At 44.5% G+C, this 23,898-nt stretch overlaps 1 protein-coding gene across 13 annotated transcripts in view; it reads left to right on the top strand.

Moving 5' to 3' along the window:
* Positions 1-23,898, top strand: part of tanc2a (tetratricopeptide repeat, ankyrin repeat and coiled-coil containing 2a) — a 1,428,811-nt gene that overhangs the window by 386,451 nt on the left and 1,018,462 nt on the right. For all 13 annotated transcript variants that reach the window (XR_011937462.1, XM_072486954.1, XM_072486971.1 and 10 more), the window contains exon 3: positions 12,591-12,695. Coding sequence is in view for 10 of the 13 variants with exons in the window: in XM_072486954.1 (XP_072343055.1) it covers positions 12,629-12,695 (67 nt within the window). In the remaining 3 variants the exon portion in view is untranslated. The remainder of the gene's footprint in view (positions 1-12,590; positions 12,696-23,898) is intronic.

Below are 23,898 nucleotides of genomic sequence, written 5' to 3'. Positions count from 1 at the left end.
GTCTGTCTTTTATACCCCTTTCTAGTGCTGCCATCTAGTGATCACTTAGCTGTTATGACTATACATTAATCCCTTGTGTACATACAGATATGTAGATCACTACATTTTTCTCCTGGACATTGATTATTTTTGTGATTGACGATTAAGCAAGGGCAGCTAAGCATTTGGACTGATGAAATTCATCATAGATATTTCATTCGCAACACAAAGTAGCATTCACTGATTTCACTGTCTTTGCATTAGCTTTTACAGCGTTAAAAAAATATCAGGTCATAAGCAAGCTGCTTTGTAACGACATTCTTGTCCATCAAACATCCTCCACACATTGTAGGAGTTAAACTATGCTGATTTGGCACTGAAAAGTCATATGCTCAGTGCACTTATAAAATGTCGTCACGACATTATAGATGAAAAATGCTGCATGTCATCTCCACTCGCACATCAATTAGAGCTCCAAGACCTGTACCACTGCACTAGTTTGCTTTTTTTCTGATGAAAAATGTTGATATGTGGCATGGTTAAATTGCTGCCATCACAGGCAATCAAAAAGTTTTATCCTGACCATGAGGAAACTGCTTTCTACTCGTTATTTTGTGACTCCTTCAGAGGATACCAAATTGATTCCTTAACCATGAGAAAAGTTTAATTATCTCACCCCTCTGGATCATTCAGTTATTTGTGCAAGTCATTGGCAGGTGCCCATAAACCAGTTGTGGGAGTGCTGTTAAGATTTTCTCACGTTCAATTAAAACGGTAACCCCATGACTACAGGCTACTATCCAGCATGTTTGAACAAAGTACCTATCCATGCTTGCAGTACCTCTTTATGTCTACACATGTCTAGATGATTCCTTAATCAGAGCTCTGTGTCAAAAGTCTGTTGTGTTGTGCTATGTAACATACTTAATAAAATGCAGCAATGTTTAACAGTAAATAATGAAAAGAGCGGACTGACACCTACCACATTGGTAGTTTCAGTGAAGAGGAAGAAGTTGTAAATCTGCCAGTTTTCAATCCGCTGTGAGATGTCCATATACCTATTGACGATGAGGTGTCAATCTGTAGGTCCTTGTTCGCAACAACATATTTGCACTTTTGTGATTAAACTACCCATTTTTAAAATATTAAATTTAGAATGCCCAATTCAATTTTTTTCCAATTAAGGGGCAATTTAGCATGGCCAATCTGCCTAACCTGCACATCTTTGGGTTGTGGGGGCGAAACCCACGCAAACACGGGGAGAATGTGCAAACTCCACACGGACAGTGACCCAGAGCCGGGATCGAACCTGGAACCTCGGGGCCGTGAGGCAGCAGGGCTAATCCACTGCGCCACTGTGCTGCCCTTAAACTACCCATTTTAAATGTGATTAAACAACCCATTTTAAAATTATAAACATAAAACATTCTGAGGCACATAGGTCAGTTGACCAAAATTTTGGTCCAAGAGGTAGGTTTAAAGGAGCATCATAAATTAAGAAAGTGAGATAGAATGACGGAGCGGGTATAGGGAGGGGCTTCCAGAAAGTCAGGCCTTTACACCTGTAAACACAACCACTAATGGTAGAATGATTAAAACTGGGGATGGTCAGGAGGCCAGAATTAGATAAGTCCAGATTTATCAGAGGGTTGTTGGGATGTCGGAGAGGACAAAGATAAGGAAGACTGAAGTCATGAAGAGATTTGAAAATAAGGATGAGATATGTAAAATCAAGACATTGCTTGACCCGTTGACATTCAGGGAGCACAGGGATGACAAGTGAATAGGATTTGGTTCAAACGGGTCAGCAGGGGTGGAATTCTCTCTCTCCCCCCCCCCCCCCCCCCCCATGCCGGGTGGGAGAATCGCCCGGTCGCCGCGCATGTCTCGCCACGCCACCCGCATGCGATTCTCCCACCCCCGCCCCTCCCAAACCGGCGCGGCGAAAATCACGGCTGGCCGCTGGGAGAAACGCTGCTCGCCGTTTGCAACGGGCGATTCTCCTGCCCGCCCAATACGACGGGTTCCCGTCGGCGCCGTCCGCACCTGGTTGCGGCCAGCAGGAACACTGTGGTGGGAGGGGGGTTCCTGCACCGGGGGGTGCCTCAAATGGGGTCTGGCCCACCGATCGGCAGGCCGGCCTCTCTGAAGGAGGACCTCCTTTCCTCCGCCGCCCTGCAAGATCCATCCGACACCTTATTGCGGGGCGGCGTCGGGGAGGGCGGTAACTGCGCATGCGCGGGTGACGTCATTTATGCGGCGTCGGCCGCGTCATTTACGCGGCGTCGCTTTTACGCGGCGCCAAGGCTCGGCGCGCGTAAATGATGCGACGCGCTCCTGCCCCCCCGGGGCGGGAGAATGGGGGGCTGGGGGCGGGCTCCGACACCGGAGTGAAACACTCCGGTTTTCACTCCGGCATCGGCACTTAGACTCCCGATGGGAGAATTGCGCCCCAGGGCTTTGCATCATCATAAGTTTATGGAGGGTAGAATTTGGGAGAGCAGCCAAGAGTGTATTGGAACAAACTAGTTTAATGGGCCTTGGCAAGAATGAGAGTTTCAGCAGCAGATAAGCGGAGGCAGTTGTAACGTTGGGGAATGTGAGATGTAGTCAGAAGCTCATTGAATAAGACACCATGGTTGCGAACAGTAATGTTAAGTTTCAAACAGATTGCCATCAAGAGGAATAGAATAAGTAGTTAGGATGGAATTTGGAGCAGGACATTGGCTTCAGTTTTCCCATTGTTTCTTTGCAGAAGTTCCTGCACATCCAGCAGTCTGATTACATAACAGTGACAGAGGTGAGAGAAGTGGTAGTGCGGTAGAGCTGGGTGTTGTCAGAATATATATAAAAAACAATGTTGTGCTTTTGGGTAACGTTGCCGAGGGACAGCATGTGGCTGCAGAAAGCTCAAGAAGGTTGAGGAGGGATTGTTTACCTTCATCAAAGTCACACGATCTCATTTGTAACGATGACGAGAGCCATTTCTGTACTGTCAGTACCTAATTGAGGGATTGAAATATGAAGTTCTGGAAAAGATGGGAACAGATTTAGGAGACAACAGTACGGTCAAGCGCTTTGGAGAGGAAAAGGAGGTTGGAGATGGGAAAGTAGTTTTGCAAAGATGGTGGAATCCATGAAGTTTTTTGTTTGAAGAGCGGAGCAAAGATGTAAAATTTAACTGAAAGGGATCACAATTGGGGAGAAAGAATTGTTAATGTTGGCTAACTTGACTCGGAGGGAAATTGCTTGGTGAGTATTTTAATGGAAATCTGGTCAAGGGAGCAGGAGGTGGGTTTCAAGGTGTGATGAATGAGAATATTTTATATACAACCATAGAATTCTTAAACTCCTATAAACCAGGGGCTGGTTCAGCACAGTGGGCTAAACAGCTGGCTTGTAAGGCAGAACAAGGCCAGCAGCGTGGGTTCAATTCACGTACCAGCCTCCCTGAACAGGCGCTGGAATGTGGCAACTAGGGGCTTTTCACAGTAACTTCAGTGAAGCCTACTTGTGACAATAAGCAATTATTATAGTGCTGAAGGAAGCCATTCAGCCCATCGTGTCTGCACCAACCCTCTGAAAGAGCACCTTACTTACACCAACTCCCCCACCTTATCCCTGCAGCCCCACCTAACCTGCACATCTTTGTATAAGGGTTAATTGAGCATGGGCAATCCACCTAACCTGCACAGTTGTGGACTGTGGGAGGAAATCGGAGCACCCGGAGGAAACCCATGCAGACACAGGGAGAAAGTGCAAACTCCACACAGCCAGTCTGTGTCTGTTGCAGTAATGTTATTAAACAAACTTGGGTTAAGATATGCAGATTAGATGTCTGCTAAAACTGTGATTAAGGGATTAACAACTAGGTAGGCTGTGATATCACTCATGGGAGGGGCTGGTCTGTTTTTTAGTGTGGCTTTTAAGTCCTGCCCTGTGTCTGTTTTTAGTTTCATTTTAGAGTTCTGCTCTGCGTTCTGAGGAAAGGAGTTGCATTTCTTAGACTGGCTTCTGAAAGCTTCTATCCCAAGGATTTTGTGCATAAATTTGTAAGCCACTGAATGTTAACTTCATTAATAAGTAGGATTCTACCTGTGTGTGTGGACTTTGCTTATTTGAAAATTTTAGAATACTAATCTTTTATTGTCACGCGTATGAAGTTACTGTGAAAAGCCCCTAGTCGCCACATTCTGGTTCCTGTTCAGGTAAAGGTAGAGGGAAAGTAAACTCCAAGACCTTTATTTTTTTTCTAAGAACTGTTTCACTTTTTTTCCTTGGATGTTAATAGGGTCAATCCTCTGTTAATAAAGTTTGTCTTGATATGAAAGGTCCCTAGTTGTAAGTGGAATTACTCCTGGAACAAAGTATTCTTTCCTCACAGGTTACAAATTGGAATATTGTTGGGGTCTTGTCTGGTTTCGTAATGTAAATTAGGGTTTGATCCGGGTACGATAAAATGGACAATATGAGCTCAGAGGGTATAAGTGGAGATGGGGGATAAATTGGAGAAATATGCAAGTTCTGCGACAGTACTAGGGCAGGGCCAATATTGAGATGACATTTGGCCCGATGGACCAGTGGAAACAAAGGTGTCCATAAACTTCTTGCTGGAGATGAAGGCACAGGAGAAAAGGCAGAGGGATTTAAAAAGGTGTTTTGAGAAAAGATGCTTTGGGGTGGGGGGGGGGGGGGGGGGTTGCGGGGGTGAATTCCCTTTGCATTCTGCATGATCTTGGAATAATGAGCAGTTTTAACAGATGAGAGCTTGACATGATGGTGCTTTATGTTGTCCAGCCAGATCTGATAATGGATGACTAAACCAGATGTCTGCCATATCCTTTCAAGTTTGTGATCCTTGGAGTGGAAATGTAGGTCATGCTCAAGGAATGACTAGAGTGAGAGAGAGTAATGAAAGCAAACCTAGAGAGTACCATGGAGCAAAGCAGTATTTAAAAGGTGGGGGTTAAAGGGGTTGGGTGCAGCAATATGATGTGAAATAAGAGAGGAAGACAGTGAAAATATTAGAGAGATTAATTTCCAGGGAATATGGATGGAGCGGTTTGCTAAGACAATGTATGAGACCATTTGAGTTTCCCTAAAGGAGAGCACAGGGAATGCTGTAGTGAGCAAAGCAGATGATAAGAGGCGTAAAGGGAATTGTGGGCATGTGCACGACACTTGAGCCTAGGAGCAATGGCTAGGTACAAATGGAGAGTGGGTGGGAGACAGAAGAGTACTTTTAAGTGGTGGAGGCAACAGCCTTGGAATAATTTATCTGACAAATAGTTGCATGAATGGGTACATTTCATGATGTAGAAGGTTCAGAGGGGAGGTGTAAAAACACATTGCAGAAGTGAAGAGGGATTGTGAGAAAAGACTGGCAACCAACATAAAAGGGAATCTCAAAGTCTTTTTATAGACACATAAATAGTAAAAGGAGGATCAGGGCCGATTAGTGATGTAAAAGGGAATTTGCAATGGCTGAGGTGTTAAATTAACTCTTTTCACCGGTCTTTACCAAGGAGCTCGGTATATCAGGTGAGGAAATTCTGTCTCGAGAAGTGTTTGAAACTGATGAGGAGGTGTTGAATAGGCTGCCAGTACTGAAAGTTGACAAGGTACTGGGATCAGATGGGATTCATCCTAGGATATTGAAGGAAGTGAGAATGGAAATTGCGGGGGTGCCGGTCATAATCTTCAAGCCTTCTCAAGATTTGGGAGGTGTCAGAGGGCTGGAGAATTACAAATGTTCACCCTTGTTCAAAAAAGGCCGTAAGGATAGCCCCAGCAATTACAGGCCAAGTGGACAAGCTTTCAGAAACAATCATTTGGGATAGAATTTGTAAAATCACAGAAGCTCTACACTGCAGAAAGAGGCCATTTTGCCCTTTGGGTCTGCACCGACCCTCTGAAAGAGCATCCAACCTTGGCCCAATCCCCCATCCTATCCCCGTAACCCCACCTAACCTGCATATCCCTGCACACCAAGGGGCAATTTTAGCATGGCCAATCCACCTAACCACATCTTTGGTCTGTGGGAGGAAACCGGAGGAAACCCACGCAGACACGGGAAGAAAGTGCAAACTCCACACAGTCATCCAAGGCCACAACTGAACCCGGGTTCCCGGTGCTGTGAGGCTGCAGTGCTAGCCAATGTGCCACCATGCTGCCCTCACATGGTAGCCACATGGAAAAATATGGGTTGATTAGGAGAAGCCAGCATGGATTTCTAAAGGAGAAATCATACAAAACTAAATTGCATGATTGTTTTCAGGAGGTAACAAAAAGGGTCAATGAGTATAATACTGTTGGTGTTGTGTGCATGGATTTTAAGAAGATGTTCGATACAGTGCCACACAACAGACTTGTGCGAAGTTATAACTCTTGGAATAAAAGGGACAGTAACAACATGGATACAAAATTACTAATAGGGAGCAGAGATTAATGGCCAATGGATATTTTTTGGGCTGGAGGAAGGTTTGTAGTGGTGTTCGTTTGACAGTCACCAATACTCGAAACGTTAGCTCCCTTCTTGCTCCATAGATGCTGTCACTTGTTGCGATTGTCCAGTATTTTCTGTTTTTGTGTCGCCAGGGGTTGGTTTTCAAACCCTGCTTTACCTGATATTTATTGATGATCTGGATCTTGGTGTCCGGGGACAATTTCAAAGTTTGCAGATGAAAAATAATTTGGATATATTGTAAACTGTGAAGAACCTCAGAAGGACATTGACAAGTTGATGGAGAGGGCAGATAGGTGGCAGATGAAATTCAGTGTGGAGAAGTGTGAGATGATGCATTTCAATAGGAAGAGATAATATAAATAAGGGGTAAAATTCTTAAAAGGTCATACAAGGGCTCAGGAGCAGAGGGACCTGGGTATATATGCATAGAAGGTGACAGGACATGTGGAGCATGCAGTTAATTAAACATATAGTATTCTGGGCTTCAAGAATAGTAGCACAGAGTCCAAGAGTGATATGCTGAACCTATTTAAGACACTAGTTAGATCTCAACTGGAGTATTGTGTACAGTTTTGGGAAGAATGTGACTGTATTGAAGAGAATGCATCAGAGGTTTACAAGGATGGTTCCAGGGATGAGAAACTTCAGTTATGAGAGTAGAGTGGAGATATTGGGACCTTGGTGAGAGAGTAGAGTGGAGATATTGGGACCTTGGAGAGAAGAAGAGTAATAGGAGATTTTATGGATATGCTAAAATCATGAGGGACCTAGACAAAGTAGATAGGGAGGAAGTGTTCCTGCTCGTAAAAGGATCAAGAACAAGAGGGCACAGATTTAAAGTGATTTGCAAAAGTAGCAAATGTGATGTGCAAAAAATCTTTTTCGTATAACGAGTGGTTCAGGTCTGGAATGCAGGTTCAGTCCAGGCATTCAAGTGGGCATTAGATAATTACTTGAATAGAAACAATGTGAAGGGGTATGGGAAAAGACAAATGAATGGCAGTCATGATGCTCGTTTGGAGAGCTGGTGCAAACACGATGGGCCAAATGGCCTCCTCCTGCACCGTAATAATACTGTGATTCTCTGGTTGAAAATCTGAGGGGGAGGGGGGGGGAGGAGGCGGAGAGACTGAGAAGTGACACAGAAGTTGAACCGTTCTCCTTGTCATGCAGTCGTGTTGACATCAACTACGCTGCATACTAGGGGCTGATGCTGACATTTTGATTTCCATCAGAATTTATATTGATGGTGAATATCACTGATATGATTCATAATCTATATAGGCATTAAAAATGTTTAATAATTAAGAACTTCAAGTATGTTAAGCATATGCAAATCTTACATATGAGCACTTTTGGGGCGTGATCCTCCGGCCATGCTGCGCCGGGAAAGCATCTTGCCGTGGTGCAGCATGGTCGGTGAAAGCCAGGAGACCTCACCCTCGGGATTTACCTGGCTCGCAACGCCTCGCAAGATTCAACGCAATCTCACAAGACGTTGCAAGGGGAATCCTGCCCACAAATCACATTTTAGCAAATCTGCATATTAGAGCGAGGCCTTGGGCGAGCACCATTGGGACTGGTCCCCACAAACGGGCACCAGGCAGAACGGCACTCGGGGTTTCCAAGGGAATCAGAGGCCCACAGCTGCGTGCCCTTTGCACCCTGGCACTGCCACCCTGCCAACCTGGCAGTGCCATCGAAGTGCCAGCCTGACACTGCTATTTTAGCGCACGCACGATCGGGCCTGGGTTGCCCGCTGTGGGTGTTATGTGGGGGGACCCTCATAAACATGTTGTGTTTAGGCGGGGGGAGGGGGGCGGGAGGAATATGAGGAATTCTTTTTGGGGCTTCGGAGATCCCTGATTTCTCGCCACACCGGGGAGTCCTGGCTTGCTCCCCATTGTAAAAAAAAAAAACCGGGGCCATATGCGGCCTCGACCGCGCGTTCCCCGTTTAGGTCCCTTATTCAAAGCGAGTTGCGTTGAATAGCCATATGTTTCTTGGCACTGTGTTGTGACATGCCACCAGTAGAGCTTATTTTATTTGCATCTACCAGCTCAACACTTAGGAACATCTTTCTTCCAATTAGCTCTTATCCTCGAGTTACTGGGTAGGTACTATTTCACTAAAAAATAACAATGTACAAATATTCCTATAAAATAACAACAATATATGACTTTAGATGCTGACCGAATTGAGAGTCCATTCATTCCCTCTTCCAGTTACCTTCTGCCTTCTAACTAGTTCAGCTGAAGATTGTACTAGTTGTATCCTCGGTACATGCAGTGATATGGGAGATTGATTGGTTAAAAAGTGAGAAATATGATCGCAGAATCACATGATGCTCAGAGCCATTTATATTTCAGAAGATGTTCCAGTAAAATTGATGCAAGGGTTAAATTTAAAGCTGCAAAGGCAAGCCAGTTCTCAAAGGTGTTAAAGTATGTACAATTCAGCATTTTGTGGAAGAACTTCAACCCTGAGAACTAATTGAATGATGAAGCATGCCTTTTGAGAGGCCAAGAATTTTCCCAGTTTGAACTTCCTCTCTAAAGTGTTAATGTAGAATGCTGTTGATGTTTGGAGATTGAAGTGAACTATGTGATGAATTTGACTCTTGAAATAACTAAATATTTAGGAAAATCCTTTTGGAATAAAATTAGTAGAAATTGTTTTACACAGCTTCACAAACACTTTTAGCTTTTGTCAGCTTTTGATTTAAAAGATAATCAGCCGTTTTTTTATTCTCTTACTCACGTTTTTTTGTGTTTTCTTCCTATGTCTTTGCTTGTTGTGCCAGAATAGATAGAAACTGCCACTGTTGCAGTTTGTTGTGTGAGATTCAACCTACCAACAATGATGTACTCCATTGGAATTGGTGAACCTATTGCAGATAAGAGATTAAAAATTCCACTTTTTAAGTATCAAACGGTCACCTGAATTGCATTGATGGCTTTGTGGAGGCTGAATCACAATATATAATAAACTGACAAAAGCTAAAAGTGTTTATGAAGCTACGTAAAACAATTTCTACTAATTTTATTCCAAAAGGATTTTCCCAAATAGTTAGTTATTTCAAGAGTCAAATTCATCACATAGTTCACTTCAATCTCCAAACATCAACAGTGTTTTACACCTCTCTCAAAAAGTTGTGGGATTCTTAAAGAAAAATGTTGACACCCAAGATTGAGAGCTTTGGAACCATTCAAGGGGTACTGGGGATATGTTCCCGTTTCCCAAATCGGCCTTGAGTGGCGAATAATATTTCATGAAATCGTACTGTATAAATAATTAAATGGATATGCATCATACAGAACATTTTTGAATCATCATAAAATTTAAGGTTTTCTTGACTATTTTGGGACTTGGGTAAATGTGGGGTGTGTTCCTTTAGTTGTGCATTGTTACATAGGATTTCCTCCCAAACTTGCCCTTTGATCGGTTTCAATGAGGAGGCTGTTGTTTTAGGACCAGAAACTGATTCATAACAAATACAATACCCCCTGATGATATGAAGACCCTTTTCCTGCATTTTAACTTTTACTCAATTGCTTGGTTATGTTGTGTCCTTTGCAATTGAGCTACTTGCCCTGTAATTAAAAGAAAGACACGTATTTATACAGTGCTTTTCACAACCTCCGGATGGCTCAAAGTATATTACAGCCATTGAAGTACTTTTTTTTGAAGTGCAGTCATTATTTCAATGTAGGAAATGTGGCAGCCAGCAGTCAGCAAATTCCCGCAAATAGTAATGTGATAATTGTAGTGATCTGCATATCTGTGTGTATATAAGGGGTTAATGTTTAGCAGTAACAGCTAAGTAATCACGAGATGGCAGCACTAGAGACGGGTGAAAGAGACGGGTGTAAAAGACAGACTCAAGCCGAGTCCCCGCCTCTTTGTGCATGTAGTGACTAGTAACCAGAGGTAGAGAGAGATAGCTCAGAGTGCAGGTGTGGTTAATCATAGTTAATATATATTAAATCTTGTTTATTTAATCTCTAGTTTAGTTGTTGAAGAGAGAAGAAACTCTCAGTTTATTTGTTTACGTTACTCAATAAATGATTTGCTTTAACTGGAAGAGTTCGAGTGTTAATGAACATCGAATATATGATCATCTTGGTCAGAAGCAAATAGGTAACATATATTACACAAGGTAATATAACAATAATGACCAGATAATCAGTTTTTGTGATGTTGGTTGAAGGATCAATATTCGCCAGAACATTCTCAAAATAGTGCAATGAGATCTTTTGTATCCACCCAAGCAGACAGGTAACCTCAGTATATCTGATATTGCAATGCTCCCTCAGTGCTGCACTGGAGTGTCAGCCGAGATTTTTGTCCTGAATCCCTTGGGTGGGATTGAACCTGAAACTTTGTGATTTAGAGGCAAGTGAGCCACAGCTGTCTTGTACAAATTGAGATTTAAATAGTCAGTCACTACATAATGCTGCAAGTCGAGTGTAGTGGTAGTTTCACTTTAATGATTCCAGTTTCTCCACTTATTTATCTCAAACTTATTAAAGCTGCGATTTAATGGATGCGCGGTTCTACAACATAGTGACCCGACTGCGAGTGATGCAAAACGGGGATGGTCTTCCTTCATTACATCAGTAAATATTAACAATATATTCCTGCATATGTTTGGATTCATTAACTATAAAAAGGCTGCACTTTCCTCAGATGCTAGGGGGAGCTTACCAGGAAAACATTCAGGTGAACATTGGTACTGCAATTTTTCAGAAGTACCGGTTGTAACATCCCGACCTACTTTTATTAAATTTGCCTCAAAGGTAGGAAAGCATTACAGTATTTTTAAGAAAATGGGAATATATTTACTGTCCCCCATGGCTTAGTAGTGAGTAGCATTCTTGCCTTGGATTCAACGGTTTGTGGGTGAAGTCTCACGGAAAGCTTTGGCACAAAATTCCAGGCTGGTATTCCAGAGCAATGCTGCACAATTGGGGGTTCCATCTTTCAGATGAGACATTAAACTCCAACATACCCTCTAATTTCTTTGTTGCCATGTGCGGCCCTTGGAAAAATGTTTTTGCACGGACATGCACATGCTGCAAATTAAAGGAGCTGCCTTGTTCATAGCCTGTATGGGAACATTCATGTTGCTGTACAGCTGTACAGCTGTACAGCTTGGAGAGAATGGTGTCTGTCTACACACTCTGGTGGATGTGAAAGATACCATGGTACAAGGCGGCACAGTTGCGCAGTGGTTAGCACTGCTGTCTCATGGCGCCGAGGACCCGGGTTCGATCCCGGCCAAGAGTCACTGCCCGTGTGGAGTTTGCACATTCTCCCCCATGTCTGCATGGGTTTTACCCCCACAACCCAAATATGTGCAGTGTAGGTGGATTGGCCACTCTAAGTTGCCCCTTAATTGGGGGAGAAAAAAAAGAATTGGGTACTTTAAATTGCAAAAAAAAAGATACCATGGTACTACTTTTGAAGAGCCGGGGAGTTATCCCCAGTATCCTAGCCAATATTTATTCCTCAATATCGCTAAAATCAAATTATTTCCCCATTATCACATTGCTGTTTGTGGAAGCTCACTGTACCCATCTGTGGCTGCCGCCTTTACTATTATTACCGTGGGCAGCACTGTAGCAAAGTGGTTAGCACTATAGCTTCAGAGCGCCAGGGTCCCAGGTTCGATTCCCGGCTTGGGTCACTGTCTCTGTGGAATCTGCACGTTCGCCCTGTGTCTGAGTGGGTTTCCTCCGGAGGCTTCGATTTCCTCCCAAAAGTCCCGAAAGACGTGCTATTAGGTAATTTGGACATTCTGAATTCTCCCTCTGTGTACCCGAACAGGTGCTGGAATGTGGCGACTAGGGGCTTTATTGTAACTTTATTGTAGTGTTAATGTGAGACGACTTGTGACAATAAAGATTATTATTATCAGTTACTATGCTTCATCAGGATTTCATTGGGTGGAAAGTGCTTTAGGATGTTTTTGCTATTAAACGCAAATAAGTCATGAAAATGGAAATCTAATTTTTGGTCCTTGGCTATTTATGGAAGAACCATTGCCTTGTGTATGTCCGATTAGATGTGATCTGTATCTCTTATTGCGTTAGTCTGTCATATATGTTGTCATTGACAAAGTTCATTTTGTTTTATTTGATAGAATTTTGAGTAGACGCTGACAAGCCCTGTGGTGAAGATATGTTCCGTAACAGCCTAAAGATGCTTCTCAGCGGTGGGAAGTCTAACCGCAAGAATAGATCAAGTGGTAGGTAGTGTGTTTCATCTGTTATTAGTGCACAATATATGAATCCAGATGCGCATGTATTTGACAGTATTTACATCTACATGCTTTTATCAGTGATATATTAACATATATAGTGCACATTAGACACTGTTGTTGAGCATATTCAAGGCTGAGATTGATTGATTTTTGGACTTGAGAGAATCAAAGGATATATGGATCAGGCTCATAAGTGAAGTAGAGGTTGAAGTTCAGCCATGATTTTATTAAACGGTGGGGGGGACAACTCTCAGCAGTAGGACTTATTCCTCCTATTTCTTATGATCTTAAAAGAAAATGCAGCAGTTAGGTTACTTGTGTATGTATCTGTATGGTGACATTGGATGTACAAGGATATTAATCAATAAACTTCCCTACAAGGTCACCAAAATGCAATCAATTGGATAAATGCCTAAATGCAACCCCTTTTATCCAATCAGAATTAGTATTTCTGAAGAGGATCATGCTAATTAACTTTTCTCAGAAGATTTTAATGGGCCATGTTTTAGGATCCAAGTTTTAAAAAAAACGTTCATGGGGCAAGTCTTTGAAGATTGTTATTACCAAAATTCTGTCATGGCGAATGTTATCCTCTGTAACTGAACCAGGAAAAAGTGATTGATAGTGTTGTAAAGAGGTGAACAGTTTGTCTGGGATTTACATATAGAAGCAACTGGAATGACAATGATTTTAGGACTTTGAGTGAAATTTTTGTTCAATTTGTCCCTTATTCCTAAAATGGCTTCTTATTGAATTCTGATACCATGGACCCTGCTCACCCTCATCGATGGCCATGATTTATTTGCGAGTACAGGGAAGCTATTCAGTTGTGCAAGGCACCACAGATGAAACCTAATTCTATCCTCAGCCAATGTCCACGTAGCTTCAAGTACATGAGGAATTGTTGGATAATGATCAGGAATCTAATTACATTGAGGCTTAATGCAATGTACCTGTGATTGTAATGTTTGGCTGATTTCAGCAAACTTAATGTGGTCTATTACGTGAGCCTGGGACTTCATTGTTGATTCAGCTGTTCATTGCACAAACTCACTCATTCGCGTTGATGATGAGCTTTGTTTCCCGGTAAAATCTTTTGGTGAGCAGAGGGGGCTAAAAGAAAGAAGCTTCAGATAAACCAGATTTCACTAACCCAATTCAAAGTCTCAGTGGATAATTCTATTTGAACTATTTGGAAAATTGGAGAGAACTTCAGTTCAACGGTGGGTAGAAGGGATCCTGGAAGTGGGCTTGTAAACTTAATAGCTGTCTTTGAGGTCCATCAAAAAGAATAAAACTATGGTAGAATAAAACTATAGACTAGTTTGTGTAAAGTGCACTGTTATAACACTCCTGCTTACCATAGGCTGGGGACTAATGGCAATCCCACAATCCTTTGGGAGTACGAGCTTCCCCAATGAGGGGGGGCGGAGAAATCATTGGCAGATTCCCTGCATAAATAAAGCGAGCCAGTTTGGAACCGGCTAGAGGAGAGTGAGCAGCAAAGGAGTTGCTGCTGCTGTTTATATATATATATGTTATTGTAAATAAATGTTATTTCTTTCTATCCTTCAACTCGTGCTGGATTCTTCATGGCCCTCACAAAATACACAAAAAGATCCTTAAGTATGAAATCAAAGCTGTAGCACTCACTGTATGAAATGTTTGAAACATTAATTATTTTGGTGTAAACCCAATTATTGGCTTACAGTCTAAACTAAACTAAAATGTGAAAGTAAAATAGTACGGACACTAAATTTGTCATTTAAACTGTAAATGCTGGAAATACTCAGGTTGAGAAGCATCTTTGAGAGTGTAACAGATTCAAGTGATTAACTTGATCAGAACTGAAAACAGATAGAGATGCAACAGGTTTGAAGAAATATAGAGGCAAGGAAAAGGGGAGGGGAGGAGAGGAAAGAACAAAGAGAAAGTTCTCAATTTGGAAGAAGACTAGCAAGGTTAACTGAAAGAAGGAATGATCGCTTAAGACAAAAGAGTGTGGTAATGTGACAAAAGTTGGATCCAGGGAAGGTGTGAATTTCAAATCAGAACTACGGTTCCAATTTTTTTCCATAGTTCATGGCATTAATTCTGCTACTGCCATTCCAACCTCCTCTAGAACAGGGGTTCTCAGCTGTGGGTCCCCAGATTTCTGGAGATCGATAAGAAAAGTGCACCAAAATAAAATGACCAAACATGCACTGTACTGTATCTGAACAGTGCCCTTTTCAACAACAATTTGTCCTCCATTCTGAATGCTGCTTCAGGTAAAATCCAGCGGTTCACCTGATTTTTTTTTTTGGCCTTCTTTTGGCCATGCGTGTATTATGGTAAACGCAACAGCAATGTTACTGATGTTTGCTTTCACAGCCATGTGATAGCATTGTAGTGCTGCTGGAGCCAGGCAGTAGCTCTTGATGGAGTAGGTATGGTAAATGAGGAGAACCTCAGCAGTACTAAAGTGGAAGGGTTTTGTGCCGTGCTTCAGTTTGGGACAGAAGGATGTGGTGTTCCTTGATGCCCAGCACCCTCCCACGCATTAAAAACCAGGGAGACAGATCACTTTTCTCCTCCTCTGATTACGGTAATCGGAGTTTCGGTATGACCCCCTCCGCCACTGTAAGTAAGATGTTCTCTTTTTGTCAACATGTACGATATACACTAATGTAACTAATTAAATAATTTTACTGGCACCACTGTCAAATGTTGTGGCAACATTGGGCTACTAATGGGCAGCACGGTGGCTCAATGGTTAGCATTGCTGCCTACAGCGCTGATGACCCGGGTTCGAATCGAGGCCCTGGGTCACTGTCCGTGAGGTGTTTGCGCACTCTCCCCATGTTTGCGTGGGTTTCACCCAATGATGTGCAGAGTAGGTGGATTGGCCATGCTAAATTGCCCCTTAATTGGAAAAAGAATAATTGGGTACTCTAAATATATATAAAAAAACATTGGGCTACTTGAGTTGTTTGTAGATTGCTCTGCAAATTTTGATATAAAGTGCTAAATTTCCACAAAAAAAAAAAATAGCAAGTGAGGGATCAGGGTATTGAGGGTTACAATCTCACATTTAGATAAGGAAATGGGGGCATTTCCGGCATGGACTTGAGTTGGGCTGAATGGCCTGTTTCTGTGCCATGTATCTTGCGCAATGCAATGTAATTTGTTTATTTCCTTACCCCGTCTCCTTTTACCTTCTGTCATTTAACTTCCCTGACCTTCCATACTATCACCAGCCTTTCCCTTTGTTCTTTCCTCCATCTACACTTGCTTAAAATGGAGGCAATGCTTTTCAGTTCTGAAAGAAGGTCATTGATCTGAAACATTAACTTAGTCTGGGGAGGGGGAGGAGAAGAGGGGAAAACTGCTTGACCTGAATGTTTCCAGCATTTTCTGTTTCTAACCATAAACAAACTAAAGTTTTAAATTGTAACCGACTAAAATGTTATAACAATCTGTTTATTAATTCGGCTGGGTAGTTTGTGTGCACGTGTTAGTGCTTCACACCATGATCATTACCTAAGCTGCTTGTAAAGCAGAAAAATGCATTTCAAACTCGATGAGTCATTTGATTGACATGGGGATGAAGGTTTGATTGGCTGTTTTGGGAAATATTTGTGCTTCTGTTTTTACTGCTACTATAGTAATAATACTGTACGGCAATTGGGGATGGTTAACAAATGCTGGCCTCGCCAGCGAAGCCCACATCCCAGAAAAATGTCTTTGAAAAAAAAGAGAGCTGGGAATGTCTTGCTTTTGGTCAAGCAGGAATTCAGATGGACAGCTTAGGTGCCTATTTCTTTCTGAAGCTACATGTTCTAGTCTTTACCCAAGAGAAGTAAGGAAATCATTCTGAATTGAACTTGTTTGGAAAAATTAAATATGGTTCATTTCACTCACTCTCAACTTCCTTAGCCAAGGATTATTCTCAGCATCAAAGTGGTTCCTGAGGACTGAACCTAAGCCAAATCATGTAATGGATATAGTGGTGCCAAGTGGCTTTGTGTCTGCTATTCCCGCCGACTGAATTCCTGATGACAGTCAAAGACATAGAATTTACAGTGCAGAAGGAGGCCATTTGGCCCATTGAGTCCGCACCGGAAAGACCAACCCACTAAGCCCACAACTCCACTCTATCCCCACAACCCAGTAACCCTACCTAACCTTTTTGAACATTATGGGCAATTTATTATGTCCAATCCACCTAACCTGCACGTCTTTGGACTGTGGGAGGATACCGGAGCACCCGGAGGAAACCCACACAGACACGGAGAGAACGTGCAGACTCCGTATAGACAGTGACCCAAGCCAGGAATTCACCCTGGGACCCTGGAGCTGTGAGGAAACGGTGCTAACCACTGTGCTACCGTGCTGTCATTTGGTCATGGGAGAGATGAAGGGCAAAATCTGAATGGGTTTTCACAAATGGAGTACGTCAGCAGGGGAGTTGTCCCCAGTTGATTTTCTCCAAGGGCTAAAAGAAGGATGAATATATCGCAAATTTTGATTTAAAAATTGTAGTCTTTTGAGAATTAAGCAAAACATGGGATGTGGATGTTGCTGGCAAGGCCAGCATTTATTGTTTTTGAAAAGTATCGTATTGCATCGTATTCAAAGTATCGTATTGCATCTTTGACTTTGTCGATATATATGTTTCTGGAACCCACCTCTTCATTCACCTGAGGAAGGAGCAGTGCTCCGAAAGCTAGTGATTCGAAACAAACCTGTTGGACTTTAACCTGGTGTTGTAAGACTTTTTACTGTTTTTGAGAAGGTAGCGCATTGCCTGCTTGAACCGCTGCAAACCATGTGGTGTTAGCTATTTCCACAATGGAAGGGAGTTCCAGAAGATTAAAACCAGCAACAGTGAAGGAATGGCGATATATTTCCAAGTTAGCATAGTGAGTGGCTTGGAGGAAACGTCTAGATGGTGGTATCCCCAGGTATCTGCTGCTCTTATTCTTCCAGATGGTATTGATTGTGCATTTGAAGTGTTGCCTAACGAGCTTGGTGAGTTCTTGCAGTGCATCTTGTAGATGGTACATATTGCTGCCACTGTGCTAGGTGGTGGAGGGAGTGAAATTCTCTGAAAAGGGTGCCAATAAAGCGGGCTGCTTTGTCCTGGATGGTGTCAAGCTTCTTGTGTTGTTGGAGCTGCACTCATCCAGGAAAGTGGAGAGTATTCCATCACACTCCTGACTTATGCTTTGTATTATGATTCCGGGCCAGACTCCCAACAGTTGCGAGGATACGGGACAGAAGCCCTATTTTTTATTTAATTTGTAAGACTGAGGAAAGGATACTTCGCTCCAGGAGTGATTTCATGCACAAACAAGGATGTGATATATTAAAACAAATTTTGACATCATAAAGTCATTGGGCGGATTCTCTGCTGACGCCGATTTCGTAACTGGCAAATCCCTTTTAATGGCCGAATCGTGGGCGGAGCCTGTTTTCAGATGCTCCGCTCCTTTCAAAACAGCAACATCGGGGAGTACGCCACAAGCTGAGGCTGTCCTCCCGTTACCTGAAGGCCCTCCCCCCGATGGGCGAGTTCCTGACGGCATGGGGCACGTGTGCTCTCAGTTTTCGGGAACCTGGCGTGGCGGCTGCGGACTGTCCGGCGCCGCCACAGTCAGTGGGGGGGGGGGGGGGGGGGTGCTTCGGAGAGGCTTGGGGGGGGAATGGTGGGGGTGTAGCGAGGGGGTGTCCAGGGGGCACCATCTGACGTGTTCGGTCCACGCGCGGCCGGCACCATGTTGTAGGGCGTGACCGCTGCAGGTCGTCACCGTACACATGCATGGCCACGGAGCCGGCAATTCTCCGGCCGTTTAATTCGTGAGGGCAGTGTGTTTTACGTGGCGCACCTGCTAGCCCCTCACCGGTCGGAGGGTCGGGGCCTCAACGATTTTTTTCATCCTAAAACTAGACACTTCCTCCGAACATAGCCTCAAAATCGGAGAATCCAGCCCAATAGCTTTCAAATCTCAGTTAAACAACGCTTTACAATACAGTGAAACAATCCTAACTGCTATTTTATCTCCACTCAAACAAAACCCATCTAGTCAAAATTCACTTTTAAGTACAGTTAGCAGAATCAGTAATGCTAGCTGTAAAGAGATGCCTTGGATAAACCACTTTTAGAGAGAGATCCTCCAGGAGGTAGCTTGCAGATTCTTGCCTCTCTCACACTACTGTTTAAATCACAGAATTGTAGAATTTACAGTGCAGAAGGAGGCCATTCGGCCCATCGAGTCTGCACCGGCTTTTGGAAAGAGCACCCCACTTAACCCCATGCCACCCCCCTATCCCCACAACCCAGTAACTCCAACTAACCTTTTTGGATACTGAGGGCAATTTTAGCATAGCCAATCCACCTAACCGGCCAATCCACCAAACCTGCACATCTATGGACAGTGGAAGGAAACCGGAGCACCCGGTGGAAACTCACGCAGACACAAGGAGAATGTGCAGACTCCCACAGGTATTGACCCAAGCCAGGAATCGAACCTGGGACCCTGGAGCTGTGGAGCAACTGTGCTAACCACTGTGCTGCCTTCCACTGCTACTGTGCTACCCTCCACTGTGCTACCGTGCTGCCAGCCTGAAACACTGCTCCTGTCCTGTACATAGGCAAATCTTTAACTCATTGTCTTGAGAACAGATGCTTGTCTGGCCTGGCCCCAGTCAAATCTTTAACTGAACTGGCATGGTTAGTAAGTTTGCAGATGACACCAAGATTGATGGCACAGTGGATAGTGAAGAAGGTTATCTAGGATTGCAACTTGGTCAATTAGGCCAGTGGGCCGACGAATGGCAGATGGAGTTTAATTTAGATAAATGTGAGGTGATGCATTTTGGCAGATCGAATCAGGCCAGGACCTACTCAGTTAATGGTATGGCTTTGGGGAGAGTTATAGAACAAAGAGATCTACGAGTACAGGTTCATAGCTCCTTGAAGGTGGAGTCGCAGGTGGACAGGTTGGTGAAGAAGGCATTCGGCATGCTTGGTTTCATTGGTCAGAACATTGAATACAGGAGTTGGGACGTCTTGTTGAAGTTGTACAAGACATTGGTACGGCCACACTTGGAATACTGTGTGCAGTTCTGATCACCGTATTATAGGAAGGATATTATTAAACTGGAAAGAGTGCAGAAAGATTTACTAGGATGTTGCCGGGACTTGATGGTTTGAGTTATAAGGAGAGGCTGGATAGACTGGGACTTTTTTCCCTGGAGCGTAGGAGGCTTAGGGGTGATCTTATAGAGGTCTATAAAATAATGAGGGGCATAGATAAGGTAGATAGTCAACATCTTTTCCCAAAGGTAGGGGAGTCTAAAACTAGAGGGCATAGGTTTAAGGTGAGAGGGGAGAGATTCAGAAGGGCCCAGAGGGGCAATTTCTTCACTCAGAGGGTAGTGAGTGTCTGGAATGGGCTGCCAGAGGTAGTAGTAGAGGCGGGTACAATTGTGTCTTTTAAAAAGCATTTAGATAGTTACATGGGTAAGATGGGTATAGAGGGTTATGGGCCAAGTGCGGGCAACTGGGACTAGCTTAATGGTAAAAACTGGGCGGCATGGACTGGTTGGGCCGAAGGGCCTGTTTCCATGCTGTAAACTTCTATGATTCTATGAACTGTTTTTCCCCAGAAACTGCTAGTTTGTCCACTGGATTGAGATCAGTTGCTTCTCTAGTCACATCCCAATCTAAAACAGAATTTCTTAAATTGCAACCTCAACACCTGACTGTTTCAGCCCCATGTCCCATTAGCTACATCATCTTTTTAAAACTAAAAACAATGGGTGCGATTTAACCACCGCATTGCATCCGGCGTGGATCTGGATGCTGGCTAAATAGCAGGAAAGGCCAAAATCAGAGGAGGAAATGAGGGGGACACCAGTGACTGTCTAAGATGCACAGGCGTCATTGGTCTTTCGAGGAGATGATGGACAGCATGTGCCGCAGGAGACTGTCTCAACAAAAAGACAGTGCGACACCTGTACTACGTCCTCACAGACCTGGCACCCTGTGGAGGAAGAGGACACCTGCTCCCGGTGACCGTGAATGTCATGGTAATCCTGAAATTCTATGCAACCGGTTCATTCCAGTGCTGGAAAGGGGACTTGTGTGAAATTGTGAGGTCACGGATGCAGTGTATGCCTAGGTGTCAGACTACATCAAGGTTCAACTGGACCAGGTCCACCAAGATGCCTTGGTTGCAGGATTTTCCGCCATCGTCTGGATAGCTCCAGGTCCAGGGGGGCCGCATGTCAGCTTGCGCACATCGGGACATCAGGGAGTGTCCTTCATTGAGAGGAAGGTGTTCACTTCCTGAATGTTCAATTTGTGTGCGACCACTGCCTCTGGATCATGCAAGTGTGCGTATGCCTTCCAAGGAGTGTGCATGACAGCATCATCCTGGGACACTTGGAGATCCCTGATATCTTCATAGACCACCCCTGAATGGCATGTTGACTCTTGAGGGATAAGGGTTACCCGATGAGATCCTGCTGATGATCCCAGTGCAGAAGCCGGAGACTGAGGCGGAGACCCGATATAAAGAGGCCCAAGTTGCCACCTATGCAGTCGTAGACTGGTGCATCAGACTGCTCAAAATGTGGTTCCGATGACTGGACTGCTCTGGTAGTGCGCTGCAGTACACCCCCGAGAAGGCCTCCCGATTTGTGGAGATCTGCTGTGCCCTCCACAACCTGGCATAGCAGCGGGGCAACATGCTGGAGAAGAGACATATGACCTCGTCTGAGGAGGAGGAGGACCAGGAGGTGATGAAGGATGGAGTACAGGTGGCGGCAAGGGTCCTCCCTCTCCAGAGGACCAGGAAGGCCCTCATCGTCGGCCAATTTTCATAAGACAAGACTTTGTCGATCAGCTCACCCCCAATCCCTCTTTCTGCCCAATCGCCCCCATCCCTTCTTTCAACTACCCATTCCTGATTCCCCCACCCCCTCAAAACCCTTCAGTTCCCCCCTCTGCCCCATCTACCTTGTTCCACCTTTTAAGGATATGGTAACGGGCCTGGGTGATGGGCCTGTGACGGCACTGTCAGCAGGTCAATATATAAGGCAGGAGAATGATTTTTAAAAAAAAATTATTAGAGATGTTCCATTTTACAACAAAACCTATATTATCCACAGCAGATGAGACACAAAAACACACAACAAAAACCCCAAACAACAGTACCCACCCTTTCCCCAAGCGAAGAAAGAAAACCCAAACTGCCCCCCCAACCCCTCCCTCAAAGCAACTGATGGTGGCTAATTCCTTAAATTAAGTAATAAATAGCTGTCATCTCCAATAAAACCCTGCAACCAACGCCCTAACGGTGTACTTTATTTTCTGCAGGTGCAAGAATTCCATTAGCTCATCCAACCATACCGAGGCGCTGGGCGGAGTACAAGATCTCCACCCCAGCATAATTTGCCTCCGGGCTTCAATGAGGTGAAGGCAAGGACATCTGCCTTCACTCCCGACTGCAGTCCTGGTGAATCCGACACCCCACAAATCGTCTCCATAGGTCAAGGCTCCAGATCGATATTCAGATTAGCTGACATGATGCTGAAGGAGGAGACCCAAAAGCTTATCAGTTTAGGGAAAGACCAGAATGTGTGTGTGATTGGCTCCGGAACACCGCTCGCATCTGTCTTCTACCTCCGGAAAGAAACTGCTCATCCATCCTAGTTTTGGTCAGGCATGCCTTATACACCACCTTAAACTGGATTAGACCAAGCTGGGCACATGAAGATGTGGAGTTCACACTGTGAAGGGCCTCACTCTACACCTCATCATCCACTATAGGCCCCAACTCCCTCTCCCACTTTGCCTTCACCCTATCCGCTCAGTCCAAATCCTGACCGAATTTGCCCATAAATATCAGATGTGCTGCCCTCCTCTGGTCCCAGCCACGAAAGGATCCTTTCTAACCGAGAAGTCAGCAGTACAAAACCTGAATGATTTCCACCCCACAAGCCCAAACTTCGCCAACAATTCCTCCAAGCTGGCAAACCGGCACTCTACAAACAAATCTCAGAATCTCTCAAAACCTTTCCCTTCCCACACCCAGAACCTGGCGTCCAATCTCGAAGCCTCACAAAGAAAGATTTAGGGAGGAAGACAGGAAGGCATTGAAACAAAAACCTTGGAAAAATATTAATTTTAGTCGACTGGACTCTGCCCGCCAGGGATATGAGGGGGTTATTCCACTTTAGGCAGGAGAATGATAACTGCTGTGAGGTTAACTCTGGTGCTCTTCAGTTTATGCAACAGTCTGACTCCTGCCTTTCTGCTGAAAGCGCTCTCACACCCATTCTCTGAACGGAGTCTGCTTGAAGGTTTTTGATCTGTGGGCGTGGGAATTGAGGGGAGAAGAGGGCAACGGGATGGAGGTGCAGCCAGACCGCTGTGGAGATTAATGTGACAGAGGCTTCACATGTATCAGGAGTAACATTTTAAAATTATGAACATTTACATTTCCCCGAGTTACAGATAGTTTCTCCCCCCCCACCCCCAGTGACCATTCAGTGATCCTCTCTTCTTGATCTTTTGCGGTCTAGTGCTATGTCTTGGTATGTCCCGAGGGTGCACATCAGAGGTGGTGGCCTTTGAAGCCCTTGGGGAACGTCCTCTGGAGGGCCTGGGGCCACCTGGCTGACATGTCAGTGTCACTGTCATGACTGTGCCAGTCTGTTCTGCCCATTGCCCTTGAGATGCGCTGGTGTCAGGATGGGTGATTCGGAAGAACTGTTGTCTCCTTAGTGGCAGGCCCCGCGTTGGCCTCCAGCACTTCCTCCTCCCTGACGGTGTCCGCAGGGCCCTGGGCGTCTCCATGGACAGAGGGCAGCTGGATGCCTCTGCGATTTCTGACTCTGCCAATGCTGGTGGCTCGCCATTGTCTGCACCATAGTGTCATTGCTCCTCAGTGACTGGGCCATGCTCTGCAGTGCCTTGGCATTGTCTATATGGATCTGGGACATGGCCTTCATCTATTGGCACATGATGTTGAGGCCCTCAGCCATGGATGTCACAGACACAGCCAAGCCTTGGCCAGCGCCATGCAAGGAGCTTAGGTCGCGCCCCAGGCTTTCCACTGTGGTTGCTACCCCAGCAATGTCACGCATTGTCGGCACCATTTCTTGTGTCCATAGCCTTTGGGACTCCTCCAATCGG

This window comes from Scyliorhinus torazame, chromosome 21 (genome assembly GCF_047496885.1).
Source record: "Scyliorhinus torazame isolate Kashiwa2021f chromosome 21, sScyTor2.1, whole genome shotgun sequence".
Lineage (NCBI taxonomy): Eukaryota > Metazoa > Chordata > Chondrichthyes > Carcharhiniformes > Scyliorhinidae > Scyliorhinus > Scyliorhinus torazame.
This window is presented reverse-complemented; position numbering and strand designations above follow the sequence as displayed.